The following is a 15,554-nucleotide window of genomic DNA, read 5'->3' as shown; positions in this document are numbered from 1 at the left end:
TGGCCATGTCATAATTGAATGTTAACATATAATAGATTATAACTACAAAGGGGCAACAACCAGATAGTGTTCAATCATCAAGAAAAGCACTTTAGTTGAACTAACTGTACTGTACCTTATGAGAGCCGGGTAGATAAACAATACTGATACGAGATAGAGAAATATGAAGCCCTAAGAAGAAAGCTGGCCCATGAACATTATACTGTCGTTCTTTGAGCTGTTGAAATTGGAGCAAGAGGTCTCCTTGCATGCTTTCTGTATTAACTTAAAAGCCAGTTTGATGTTAAAAAAGAAAGAGTCAGAGTCAGTAATCACCTCATAAAGATATCCGAATAATTTGCAATGTGGTTCTGGGCAAAAAGGGAATATCACACAGTGATATAATAGCAATAATATCACACAGTGATATAATAGCAAAATGGGAATATCACACAGTGATATAATAGCAAAAAGGGAATATCACACAGTGATATAATAGCAAAAAGGGAATATCACACAGTGATATAATAGCAATAATATCACACAGTGATATAATAGCAAAATGGGAATATCACACAGTGATATAATAGCAAAAAGGGAATATCACACAGTGATATAATAGCAAAAAGGGAATATCACACAGTGATATAATAGCAATAATATCACACAGTGATATAATAGCAAAATGGGAATATCACACAGTGATATAATAGCAAAATGGGAATATCACACAGTGATATAATAGCAAAAAGGGAATATCACACAGTGATATAATAGCAATAATATCACACAGTGATATTATAGCAAAAAGGGAATATCACACAGTGATATAATAGCAATAATATCACACAGTGATATTATAGCAAAAAGGGAATATCACACAGTGATATAATAGCAATAATATCACACGGTGATATAATAGCAAAAAGGGAATATCACACAGTGATATAATAGCAAAAAGGGAATATCACACAGTGATATAATAGCAATAATATCACACAGTGATATTATAGCAAAAAGGGAATATCACACAGTGATATAATAGCAATAATATCACACGGTGATATAATAGCAAAAAGGGAATATCACACAGTGATATAATAGCAAAAAGGGAATATCACACAGTGATATAATAGTAAAAAGGGAATATCACACAGTGATATAATAGCAAAAAGGGAATATCACACAGTGATATAATAGCAAGTGTCCACTCTGTAGTTATTTATACGAGGAAAATAATTTTTCTTCTTTTTCAAAAAGAGCACATCTTATTGCAACAAATGTGTTAAACAACATGCGAGAAACCAAACTGTTAAACATCCAGTTTTGATTGTATTACAGAGTTCATTTGATTTAAATGCAATTCAAATAATGGGGCCTCCCATCAGTGCAGGGTGAGGCAATATATGAAAAAGCCATCAAGAGGAAGCCCCTGAAATGGTACATATTCTCTCCTGACTTTATCTGGAAGCCAAAATTAAATACCCCACAAGTGAAAAAAGCCGATAAGCATGATTATATACAAGTTTACAATATACGCTGTTTCTTTCAAAAACAATATCTCTTTTTGTCTGCTTTCTTCATAGTGAATTTCTGCTACTGTTCCAGTAGCAAATTTCATTACAATAATATATACTAGTGGGACCTGTGGAAATTCCACAGAGGACTCATTAATATATGTTATATTGATGTTGGCATTCTGTAGATATTCAGTGTAAATGGAGATGCTCTGATATTATTGTAGCTTGTTTGTTAAAATTACAAAAGTATTTATCTAAGTTAGCATGAATGCCCGGCAAAGCCCGGTCATAAAGTATGCTTAAATATGATATTTTAATTCTTGCAGATTCTGTATATATTATTATAGAGTTAATGTTCTATGATTTTTATATATTATGAAGTTGCAATTTTAAAAATAAAAAAAATATATCCATATGACTTGTGTGCATTAGCTTGAATCGAAACCAAAATAAAAACTTATGAAAAAAAAAATATATATATATAACATGAGTTCCTTCAGCCATAATAGAAACCGAAACTTATGAAGAATTCTTGGTAAAATTATTTATGACAAGAAATGAAAGTACATAACAATTAAAACGACCTGGATGTAAGTGTGACACAGAAAATAACACATGCTATCATAATATATAGATAATATCTGATAAATCTATCCGATATATCTATAAATATATATAACATCTGAAATACAATAAATATCAATTAGTATAAAATATTGATGTTTCAAACTTTATATCGGCTTTGTATTGCTTTTAGTGCTGGTTCTTAACAAAAGAAGTAGAAATTTGGTAATGTCGCTAAATTTAGTATTGAGTTGATTGTGAGAAAATAATTCTGCATAGGTATTAAAAATGTTTTTTATAATAAATATTATGTGAGGAATTAAAAAGACAAAATGGTGTCGACCGAAGCTGAAAATGAAATGAGAAATTTCTTCATTATGTTTTCCATTTCAACCGATGCCGTTTCCTCTTTTCGCTCAAGGTCAAGACTGTCAAGTTTGATATAAAGTGTCTACAAGACAGCCATGTTGGTTAGTATTTAAGCAATGTTTACATAAAGTGTGTATTTCTCGAGTTTAGATGATTAAAACGAAATAAATTTTAACTTGAAATGACTCCCCATGTAATAATATTTAACACGAGCAGGCCGCCCGGCATTGCCCGGTCGTAAAATACGCTTAAATATGATATTTTGATTCATGCAGATTTTGTATTTATTATTATATTATATTGGACCCAGTACATAGTAATGATTTCATAAGTAAAAGAAAAAGAAAATGACTCGTGCGCCACCATCGAGAATATAAACCAAAACGTTTAGCTTACGATTTACTTTTTCCTTTGATATTAATGACTATACTATGAAGACATGTTTACTGCAAAGCTAAAAATTAAAACATGAACCAATAGCTATTACGTCACGCATGCATATTCGTAATTCTGTTGTTCAATGTTCACGTAGCAAATTTCATTTTTTTTTAATTTTCATACTTTTGCTCCAATTTTCCCCAGCTTAAACTCAAATATAAAGTTTTGCATGGGTTCGAATACCATATATATTAAGTTTCATATGTATAGACCAAAAACTGACGGAGGAGTTTGGTAGGCAAAATTTTTTAAACAAATATATATACGCATACATATAGAAAGAGTTGTATTTACTATAAACTTTTTACACAAATATTACACAAGTATAAATCATGTACAATATCTGCATGAATATAATTACACGTAATAGTTAACTAAAGATGATCACCCCATAAGAAAACTGAAAAACTAATAGGGAATTAATTAAAATGAATGTTTAAAAGAATATGCAAATTAGCTAGATCTTTTGCAAATGAATGCAATTCAACGACCCATATTTGTATTTTCTTTTTAAATAAAGAGAAAAAAGGTTTGCCTTTTTTCTTCTTGTCCTTCGGGTCAAGATCTTTTTTTGTTATGAAAGTGTAGTATCTGTTCCGGCAGATACTGCAATCAAAGTAATATATGACCATTGCTCTTGAGCAATCAGTTTTGGTCAATGTAGCGGAAACCCTTTATACCAATTGTCACTATCCAGTTCCCTCTCGGGGGAGCTGTCCACCTCCCCTCACTCTCCCCATTAAAAAATGGCCTTGTGCCTAATTTGCTCAGTGGGGAAGCCAATAAATAACTAAATAAATAGAAACAAGGTTTTTAATATGAATATCAACATACAAAAAAAAAAAAAAAATTATAGGAGTATAGATAAAAAAATCATTTTTAATACCTCCACAGAATTTTTTTTTTTTTTTTTGCAATCAACTCAATACTAAATTTAGTGAAATTACCCAGAAATTATAAACGTGTATAAATTAATATTTTTGTGGGGGTGTCTATTTACTCTTTCATGTCTGTGTATAAACAATATATCAACAACTACCTGAAAAAATATTTTAGAAATAGAAATTAAAAATAAAATAAAACTAATCTGCATTTCTTTTAAAATCAAAATGGAAGACACTAATGCTATTTAGATTATTCAGACAATTGTTCTCATCTTGGATATTCTTCTCACAACGTTCCTGCCAATGTAACTTCCAACCTTCTTCGGATATGTCCTGTCAAACTCCAGAATCTTTATGTCAAACTTGACAATACTCAGTTCAGGTAATACGAAGAATGTAATTAAGAACTACTTAAGACTCCTGCCTGGTCATGACTGCTGAAACAAGAACTACACCATAGATTAAATAAAGGGTTCCATTCGAAGCTCTGTACAGATCTCTCCCTAAGTTTGAAGAATATTAGAGGTTACATCATCAAAAAAATTTGTTAGCATCACATCAAAGATGAGAACGGTAGTCCAAATAATAAAAATAATCAATCCTCATCTAAAAAAATTCAAAAGTGAATACATTTATGTTTAATATATGTAGAAAGGTTTAAAATTTAAAAAGGATGGGGGTGACTATCTAAAATAAACAAAGTTACTTCCCTTGCATCACAAAAGCTTAAACCATTTTGATAATTTAAAAATGTAATCCAATCTGTTAATAAAAATTTCAAATTTGAAGATTTTATCCGAGATCATCTGGATTATTATTATGCATCAAAGAGTAAAAATATTTAACAAACCCACAGTTAATTTTTTTAAATGGAATATATTATTTAAGAAACTATTTCGAGACTGCTCTCTGCCCGTCAAGCCAACAGAACATCTGATGAATCTTCTTAAAGTTGGCTGATGAAACATATTTACAAGACTCAGTTTAATATTAACATCTCTATGTCTGCCAAGGTCGAATTCTAAATAGTACTGTCACTGTACACTCCAATCATGTTTTTCTTTTCATATATGTTGAAGGACTTAAGAGAATGTTTCTGAAATTTTCAGATGAGGATTGGTAATTCATATTATTTGGGTCCTGGATATGATCTTAAACTATATCCGATGGTGAAGCTCCAGCTTGTAGGCTTTGGGGAGTGTGGAGCCACCCCTTAATTGCCATTGCTCCCAGGTCCACTCTGACCCGGAGTGGTAGTACTTGTTAGGGTCCCAACTATGGGTTAAATAGAAGCAGACTTGAAAAAAGAAAAAAAAAAAATACATATATAAATAACCTGAAAAGGGTTGATATGCCGTAAAACAAAACCAACGAAATTCATATTATTTGAATTATTCAGACTACAGTTCTCATCTTGAGTGTCATTGTCACATCGTTTCAGTTGATATAACCTCTGACCTTCAGATGTATCATGTTGAATTCAGAAATCTTTCTATCAAATTTTGGAACTCGCACAGAATTTCAAATAGAACACTTTATTTAATCTACGGGGGTAGCATGCTGTCGTTCCATCAGTCTTAACTGGGTAGAAGAAGTCCTAAGTAATTCGCAATTGTATTTTTAGTGTTGCCCACACCAAGGATTGAACCATCAACCTCCAGGAGATTGTAACTTACAACTGAATTTTACCTAGTACTTTATACACTGTACAACAGGTCCTTATAAACAATTACATAGACTAGAACATAGTGAAAATAATACTAAAGATGAAAACAGTATTCTAGATAGTCCAAATAATATAGTTTAAGAGAATATTATTAAAAAAAATATATATTTAACAAAATGGTCATCCAATGAAATTTCCTTATTTTCCATATACATCCACACAAGTCTTAAATGTGACAATTGAAACAGAATAGGACAGTTAACAACAATTTAACATGGATGAAATTGAACTTTTAAATATAAATATAATAACCATATTTTGTCAGATGTTGAATTATGTTTATATATATTTTTTTTTAATTTCTTATGAACTAATTAGTGATGAGACAATTTCAATATCCCCCCCCCCCGATTCCGATACAATTCCCAATTCCATACTAAATTCCAGATTCTGATAAGAGTCAGATTCTTATAAATCTTTAAATATTTAACTGTAAAATGGTTATTTTGTCCCAATTACTGTAAAAACACATCTTAAATGTGCATATATTTTCTCAAATGTAATATACACTTGTAGGGGAGGGGGAGATCTATAGATTTTAGTTTTACTTGAAGTTTAAATCAATAAATATTTTTTATTACTATCAGCAGTGAAAGATTTTTCTTAAACTAAAATCAAATAAAAAAGATAATTTAAGGAATCATTCTTGGCATCAAAAAATAGACACAAATTTTTCTGATTCTGATATCAATTCCAATACCCCAAAAAATTCCAATTTTTCCAATTCCCTGATTCCAATTAATCGTCTCAACACTAGTACAAAGGAGGCAATGCTTATTAAGACCCAAAAGCCACTTGAGGATAAGAGTAAATAGGTTTTTCAGGTGAAACGGACAGAGATGATTGTTAATAGGTTGTAAATTGGTAGAATTTGATTATTTAAGACGACTTATCAAGAATTTGTTAACATTAGACTTGAAGACAGCTATGTTGTTGTCAACTGAAAATTTGGAACATATTTTTAGTTTATTTTTATGGCAGGTATTTTTATATAGGTAAAAATCACTTCTCACACAGGTGAGAATTGATTTTTTTTTTTGTACTAATGAATAGAGCTATGACAACAGCATATTCTTTTCATTGTTTTGACTCAAGTATATATCTGACACAGACACAGTTAATCAATTGAGAATCACATCACTATATAAAAGCATATAAGATATCAATGGATACACACTCGAGAGTCAAAACAATGAAAAGAATAAGCTGTTGTCCTAGCCCTACTAATGAATCACCACTTATCAGGACCTAAAGGCTACTTGAGGATAAGGGTTAATGGGTTCGTCAGGTTGATAGTGAAATACATCTAGAAAATTATTAACTTTGGTTGTAAATAGGCAGATTTTACAATTTAAGAAAACGGCTGAACAAGAATTTGTTTACATTGGACTAGAAAACAGCTATGTTGTAGTCAACCGGAAACTTGCAAACATATTTCAGGTTATTTTTACTTACATGACAAGTACTTTTTTACATTGATAAAAAGAAAAGATAAGACGGCTGAACAAATAACTGTGAAACAATAATGTGAGTACTGGTAACAACAGTTGAGACAGATTCAAACTAGAAGACGGTTCTACAAGAATCTGTTAACATTACACTTGAAAATTATCATATTATAGTCAACTATGAAGCAGCCCTATGGTATTGTGCTCCAGACAGATAGTTACTGAAAAAAAAAAAAAAAAAAAATCTTTGTTCATGGAAGATTTGTTCAGTTTTAGATACACAGAGCAGGACTCTACAGACAAATTTATCTTTAGTTTACCTTTAACAACTAAATATTTTTATTTACTAGCCAAATAGAAAAGTTACTAGCCAAATCCACGTGATTTTTGGAATATGACATTTTTGTTCCATTGAAGATTTTTCTGTGTGTGTGTGTGTGTTTTTTTTTAATAAGTGTAATTCTAAATATACACAGAATCTTATGTTTAAACTTGAAGGTATAAACATTAAAATTTCTTCAGATGTTTTTTTAAATGGCTACATTAAAAGAAAAGAAGAGTATATTGTATAAGACTATTATTGTTTAAATAATGTGACTTTGCTAGTTTTATTTAAAAAAAAAAAAAAAAGTTGAAAAGATTTTTTTTTTCACTCAGCAAATGAGCTTTGAGAGATTGTCGCTGTAAAAGTCACAGTAGCCAAAATATAAGCGTTTTATTATTTCTAGTTGCTACTTATAAAAAACATTATTTGCAAATGTGACCGTTTCGCTTGCAATGTAAAGCCCTGACAGAGCGAGAAAAGAAAATTATTTTGAGCAGTTGTAGCTAAAAGAGTTTTTGTTATGAATGTTTTACAAGAGGAACCATAGATTGGAACTCAGTCGAGTAGTTACCATGGAAATAATTTTTTTTTTGATCATGCTGGATGAAATCCATATTGCCTGTCACTGAGAAGATTAATTTATTATTATTATTATCATCATCATCAATACCAAATACAGTAATTTTGGAAAAAGGGTTTTGTACTTCAAGTTCTTTATATTTTCAAATATTTATTTAGTTTGGCTGTTTTATAGAAGTAAATGGTGTTTTTTGTTTTTTACTTTGCAGAACATGATTGAGTTTTGCAAAAGGAAAGAAAGAAAAAACAATAACAGGTCAAGAAGCTAGTATCTTTAGACAGCCTGATTTGGTAGCACCAAATTCCCTTGCAGTCTCCTCAGAGCTAAAATGGACTTGAGAGCAATGGTAACTGAGGAGCAACTTCACATTCTCCAGTCTGTAAATGCTTCACCACCGGATGTCTTAAGGTCATTCCCAGAAACCAGCAACAGATTTCATGTAAGTCTTCCATTTGAAGTCTGGCATGAAGGTTAATCCTAGGAGCTTATCAAAGCAGAGTTCTTTAAGGAAAGAGCCATTCATTTCAATTGGGGCAAGTGAGAAATCGATCATTGGTCGTGAAAGGAGAGAAGTTTGGTTTTATTTATATTAAAAGTAATTATCAATCTCCTCCCATATTAACCCACATGCCCCAGCTCAGAAGAAAAACAGAGATCTTGAGATATATATATATATATATATATATAATTCTTTCAGATGAGGCTTCATAATTTGTGTATTCGAGGCCCATAGCGCAGTAGATGGCGGCGTCCAGTCTCTACGCTTCCAGGTGACCATTGTCTGAAGATAGTGGTTTCAATTCTTTCCAAGCAGGCCACAGAATTAGTTAACCAAAAACATGAGACAACAACAACTATGGAAGGCAGTAATTACTGGGGATACAATTACAAGACTCAGCATTTTTATCCCATTTATTTACACTCATAGAAGGAAATTTGAATGCAACTGGTCCTGATAACAAAGAGTTGAATTTGATGCAAAGTTTTTTGCATAAAATTTGACTTTATCAGATGCTGAGGATATCACCTCTGGTCCATTCATGGTGGTAGGAATAGATGTTATACATCAGTTCAGAACTGTGTTTGTTATTCACCAAAATTCTTGTGAACTAAGCTTCTGCTCAGTCACTATAGGTTTAACAGATTAGATATAGAACCCTTTCGCATCACTAATAACCTTTTAGCAGTGTTTGCAAGCAATTCTAAAGACAGCTTTGGTTTCAGAGCATCTATTTATTTAAAAGCAATTGAAATAGTGATTTCTGTGTGCAATGGCAAGGACACATTCAAAGGTGTACAAAGGCTTGAAAAAATGTAGTGTAGAGGAATTTCTAATATTGTTATATAGATCACTGCCGAGGGATGCCAAGTAACCTGAACGGTTATTATTATGATCTTTGTTGACGTTAGGAAAATAGAATGTTTAGAAAATATGTATCGAGGTGAAAGGTATTTTTACAGATAAAACATTTATGTTAGAAATATGCATCAGGGATTTTAACAGGAATGTTAAAACAAACAAGAATGTTAGGACATAAACTAGGGGAGATGATTTAGTTATGACATCAGATGATCTTAAAGCAACGTGTACTAATGATGTAATGAGATATTTAGAAGAAACAATTTTAGTTTAAAGTTTGGAGTCAGACTGGAAACGTCAGACAAGTTAGCACGAAAGATGTCTCTGCATTTTGAAAGCTGGGAGAAACAAGATTTTCATACCGATGATAGAAAGCAAACATGAATATGGTGCTGTTAGTAAGTGCTACAGAAAACAACAAAGTAATCAAGGATTTTCTTTTGAGATGTCCATATCACATGGAAAGTCAACCTTTATGTAGGCAGAAATACCATGTCTGTGATGATCATGAGTGCCAGGGTTTTGATGTCATGCTCGAATAGTCTTTAATCATGAAATCGGTAAAAACTGATGAGCTAATGCCAGTTTCACACAGAAAGAATAGGTTTGAGTCTGTGTCCTATGAGTCAATTTCAACCTCTGGAAGTTTGGTATGCAAACCTCTAATAGTGGAAAAGGAGACCTAACAGTAAGGATCCACATTAGAAGTTTGGGAATTGGGTTTATTGAATAAATATTTTTGAAAAAAAAAAAAAAAAAAAAAAAAAAACTAATAAAAAAGTAGTTTTAATTTTTAAATTAGATTTTTTTAATTTAAAAAGTTACAAAAAAAATGAAAACAAAACCAAATCAAAAAACAAATTAGAAACAAGAAAAGCAAGAGTAAATGTTTACTTTTGGTAAAATGGAATTATTTCACTCAAAATGGCTACCGAATGTACCCCTAAGAGTTTTCCCTCTAGTTTAAAGAAAATAACTTATTCCCCAGTTTATATGATGCCATTGTATCAAAAATAATTTCTTCTGTAATACACTGTATAGAATAAGATATTACTATGATATGTAAAAAAGTAAATTATAATTGTTTAATCTGAAACAAACAAAATAAATACTGTTTAAAGATTTTATTATTAAAATAAAAAAATAATTTTGGAGACTTTTTTGACTTTATTTTATAAAAAAAAAAAAAAAAAAAAACATTGCAAAAACAAACAAAAAAAAAAGTTGTTTGAATTCTAAATCTTAAGAAGTTTGTTAAATTGTAATTTTTCCATCTGAAAAAAATGTTTATAAAAAAGAGATTTCATTTAAAATTGTTAAATAACAATTTTAAAGAAAAAAAAAAACGATAAAAACTTTTCTTGCTTGTTACATTGTAAGTTACTGTTTCATGTATTTTGGATCAAATCATAAAAAAAAAAAAAAGATTTACTTTTATAATAAAATTAAAAAAAAAAGAAAAATATTTACATTATTTTTTACAGCGACAAAAACAAATTGTTAAATACCCAAGGGAATCAATGAATTTTTATTTGTAAACCAAGGAAACTTTTCAAGACATTGGCTGAAAATAGCAGCCAACTCACAATGTCACAATTGGCAGCCATTTTGAATTAAATAATTTGACCTTTTTTTAGCACATATAAAATTGAACTTTAAAAAAAAAATGTTTTGAAGATTTTCCTGGGTTCACAAAAATCTTTTCATTAAAATATTGCAAAAAACATGAAAGCAAGTGCCAACACTCACCAATTCTTTCTCTTTTAATTTAATCCGATTCAAATGAACATCAATATTTTTCCTGTCAGGTGGGCGAAGCTTTTTCTTATCTGAAAAATAAAAATTATACTCATTTAGAAAAAATAAAACAAGATTTATTTTTTTGAATTTTTCAGATGAAGATAGATAATTCGTATTATTTCGATTATTCAAACTACTGTTCTCATCTTCAGTGTTATCTTCACAAAGTTTCAGCCAATGTAACCTCCGACTTGCTTTAGGTGTATTTTTGTCAAATTCAAGAATCTAAACAGAGTTTTAGATAGCACCCTTCATTTAATCCACAGGAATAGCAGCTCTCATTCTGTTTAGCCATGACTTGGTAGAAGTTTTTTTTTGTTTATTTTACCCTAAATAAGGCACGGTGCTATTTATCGTAAGGGGTTACTATTTCGGATCAAATATATAAAGATATTATGTAGAGAGTTGGGCAGCAAAATACCTGTTCACATTACACTTGAACTTCTGCATGTCAGTACCGTCAGGGAAGCAGGGACCTGGGAGAGAATTCCAAAGTCTAGCAGTTTAAAGAAAGAACCTATTTGAGTAGAAGGTTTTACAGCATCTAGAGACCTCTACAGTGAGATTTGCTGGGTTCAGAGGTATCTACATTGAGGGGGCATAAGTTCTTTGAATTCATCAGAGCACATTCCATTAAAATACATGTAAAACAGGAACAGAGGTACCACATTTCAGTGATGAGACAGAGGTTGGAGTTTGGTTGATAATACAAGCCCCATTAAATTGGTGACCCTTTTTTTTAACCCTGTCTAGGAGCGAGAGACTAGTGGCAGATGCAACAGCACAGATGTAGTTTGCAACTTTATTCTGAGCCCGCACTGAAAATTGAACCTTCAATCTCCAGACGAATGTCACAACTGTAAATGATGCTCTGTTGGAGGTTGAAGGTTCAATCTTTCCGTGCTGGTAATACAATTGCAAATTTCTTAGGATTCTACCGAATCATGGCTCATGAAACAAGAGCATATTACTCATGTGGATTAAATAAAGAATCCCATTTGAAATTCTGTACAGATTCCAGAGTTCAACAAGATACACCTTAAGAAGATTGGAACTTACATTAGCTGAAACGTAAAAATAATATTCAAGATGAAAACAGTAGTTTGAATAATCTATAAAAAATATGTAAAGATTTACAAATAAAATTTAAAAAAAAAAAAATTAAAAAAATTACGCTAAAAATAAATTTAACGAGAATTTTTTTTTTATCAATGTCTTCCAGCAACATAAAAGACTAAGGAGAAAAATGGAATTTTATTTTTAACATAAAACCTTTTGAGATAGTGATTTGGGAAGAAAGGTGAGGGCAGAGTATTAGTAGTGGTGTTTCCGTTCTATACCACAAGATGAAGGTAGCAGTGCAGATCAACGGTAGACTTTTGGAGTCGTTCGCCGTCTCTCAGTTAGTGCATCAGGGTTGCCTGCTGTGGCATCTGCTTTACATCCTGGCCTTGAAATCCCTCCTTCGCAAGTTAAGGGACAAGGTGGCTACAGCAGTCCTGTGCAGAATAGCATTCCCTGGTGGCACACATGCCGGGGTTTCCGCATTTGCCAATGCCGTCACCATGTGTGTGTCGAGCCGCGCAGACATCAAAGCAGTTACCAAGGTGCTCGCTCACTACGAAGAGGTCACAGGGATTTTCAACCGCAGTAAGTCTGTTGGTCTGCAGTTGGGAGCCTGGAGCAGTGAACCACGCTTCCAGGCATATTCCGCTGGACCGATGGCCCAGTCCACATTCTCAGTGTCTGGTTTGGATTGGGTTTACAGTTGGATAAGAACTGGTCAGAAGTACAGACAAAAGTCAAATCGTTGGTGGAGATTTGGATTCGAAGGAGATTGCTATTTAAGGGTCGAGCGGAGGTGTACGCCACTTATGTCTTCTGCTCGTGGGTCCCTGGGGTTGGAAGTGTTTTGCCCAACGTCAAACCCAACCCCTCAGTCGAAGGCCGTTGTAAGCCGAGAGGGGAATCAAAGAAGGAGGGAATCAAAGTTCTTTGCCAAATGCTGAGCCATGCTTAGAGCTGTGTCCTGGACCAGTGTCCTCTCACAGTCTAGGAAGAAACTTTATCGAACACTAGTAGTGGGTAGCAGTTCAGATTCCCTTCGGGAGAGGCTGGGATGGTTGGAGGAGGAGATCCGCTCATAGTGTAATTAAGCACCAGAATGGGGCTTTCTGAATATGAGTTTTCCCTTATCTGGCAACTGGTTCGGAATGCACCACCCCTCTTTGCCAAACTTCACAAAATCAAAAGCATCGCTCTCTGGTGTTTGTGCTGCAATAAATATGAAATTGAAATGGCCAAACACGCCTTTTTCTATTGCAGCCGACTTCGGGGACTCATGGAGTATGTCAAAGTGGTAACAGCTCAAATTGATGCTGAGCATCCGCTTTTTCTTGACGCCACATGTTATAGACAACATTGATCTGCCGCTGGCCAATGAGAAAAGAATGGTTTTTCTGGCTAGTCTAGCAGTAGCAAGAATGGTGACATTAAAAAGACTCTTGGTTTAGTCTTTTCTTTTTGGGGTGTTTCTTAGCTCTTCCCCACTCTCCACCACAAACTTTTTACACAATCAAATTCCAAGACTTTCTTCCAATTAACTTTTTTCTCGTTTTGCATTTATCAATGATTAAAAAAAGAAAAATATTATATATACACACGTACGCATGTAAATATTTTTCACAAAATGCTTGGGATACTTTAAGTAGGTTTAACTCCACGATATGAATGCGGTGTTATGGTGAATGGTGCCAGCCAAAAGTAATCTTCAAAGTTTTATAGACCTACTAGAAAAACCCTGTACCCATCCCCTCTCCTCCAATTTTCTTAAGGGCTTCATGCTTAAGTTTCTTGTTTATCATTTTTGCATTTTTTGTTTGATATTAATTGTAATTTTTTCAAACAATAAACTATATAAACAAGATCACAGTGTAGTATCTGTTCTGATGCTACACTTCAACTTTTCTGTCTTCAGTCAGTGGAGGTTGGTTGGTTGGTTGGTTGGTTGTTTTACGGCATGTCAACCATTTTCAGGTTATTTAATGTCGAATACAAAGATTTTGAAGAAAAATTTTTTAATAGAATATATTTATTTTTTTCAAGTCGGTTTCTATTCAACCCATAGTTGGGACCCTAACAGGTACTACCACTCTGGGTCAGAGTGGACCTTGGAGCAATGGCAATTAAAAGGTGGCTCCACACTCACCAAAGCCCGCAAGCTGGGGCCTCACCACGGGATATAGTTTAAGGTCATATCCAGGACCAGTCAGTGGAGGAGAAATCTTTCATGACAGACAATTTTAATTTTTGTTCTTATCCAGAGTGCCCCTTTTTATTGAGCTGAATTTTCCCCACATTAAAAACCGACCTTCTGTCCAACTGTGCCCTCATGGGGAGGCAAGTAAATAGGAAGACATTATTATAAGTTGTACCTTATCAGTCATAAAAAATAAATTAATTAATCTATATCAAATACACCTTAACCAAAATTTTCAATTATAAGTCATACTATCATTTAGATTCTTAACTTTTACCATCTCTATGGATCCTTTTACTTTGACCATTCGACCCTTGCTTTTATTGTTTTTTTTTATTCAACTTGCTTTATTAATTTTACTTTATTTTTTATTTATTTTTGTTTTATCCATTAGTCTTTGGTTTTTAATTTTTACTCTGCATTACTTTTAATTCTACTTCCATGAAACCATTATGAATAATTTCCCCCACTCTTTATCTGTGACTAAACCTAATGTAGATTCCATGAACAAAGCTTCTTTCTTAGAACTGCATGCCTGCTTCCAACTGACTACAATATGGTTGTCTTCAAGTCCAACATGAACAAATTCTTGATGAGCCATCTCCTTAAGTAATCCAATTTACCAAATTTCCATTACTATCGATGACTGACATGTTCCCCTTGACCATTGTACACTCATTAACCCTCATCCTCGAGTAGCTCTCGGGCCTTGATAAGTGGCGACTCCTTTGTAAAAAAATTAAAATAAAAATCCATATTATAACGGGATTATGTCCAAAACTTCAGCACACAAAGTTAAGACACAGAAGTGGATTCCGTTTACATAAATATGGAATGGAAGTCAGTAAACATGAAACAAAATACAAAACTATATGGAAATAATTTATTTCAAAAACTAATTTTAGTTTTAACACTTCTTGTGCTAGCATGAAACAATAAAAAAATAAACTTTCATTTTTTTTTTATAGTTTTTCTTGTTTTTATACTTGTGTTATCATAAAAAAAAAGACTAATGAAAATTGTTTCATTTACATTTCTATATGTAGTCTTTTTGAAATATAATTTGGATGCCATGAGATAGAATCAAAACGGAACCCTACAACTGTCCAGCTTAATTCCTTAGCCTCTGAGCTACCCCAAACGCATATAAATAGTTTTAAAAAAAAAAAAAAAAAAAAAAAAGTTTAGCCCATGACTGTAGATTTGTGCATGTAAACAGGTTTAGTCAACTTACACCTGCCATGGTCAATTGTTTTGTTTTCAATTTTGACCCATTAGCAGCAATTTTTGCTGGCTGAAAAT

At 32.5% G+C, this 15,554-nt stretch overlaps 1 protein-coding gene across 4 annotated transcripts in view; it reads right to left on the bottom strand.

Moving 5' to 3' along the window:
- LOC145243426 (uncharacterized) overlaps positions 1–15,554 on the bottom strand; it is a 163,357-nt gene that overhangs the window by 44,395 nt on the left and 103,408 nt on the right. For all 4 annotated transcript variants that reach the window (XM_080106312.1, XM_080106310.1, XM_080106309.1 and 1 more), the window contains one exon: positions 10,943–11,022. In XM_080106312.1, the coding sequence (XP_079962438.1) occupies positions 10,943–11,022 (80 nt within the window). The remainder of the gene's footprint in view (positions 1–10,942; positions 11,023–15,554) is intronic.

This window comes from Euprymna scolopes, chromosome 22 (genome assembly GCF_053919585.1).
Source record: "Euprymna scolopes isolate OS-2025 chromosome 22, ASM5391958v1, whole genome shotgun sequence".
In the NCBI taxonomy this organism is placed as follows: domain Eukaryota; kingdom Metazoa; phylum Mollusca; class Cephalopoda; order Sepiida; family Sepiolidae; genus Euprymna; species Euprymna scolopes.
This window is presented reverse-complemented; position numbering and strand designations above follow the sequence as displayed.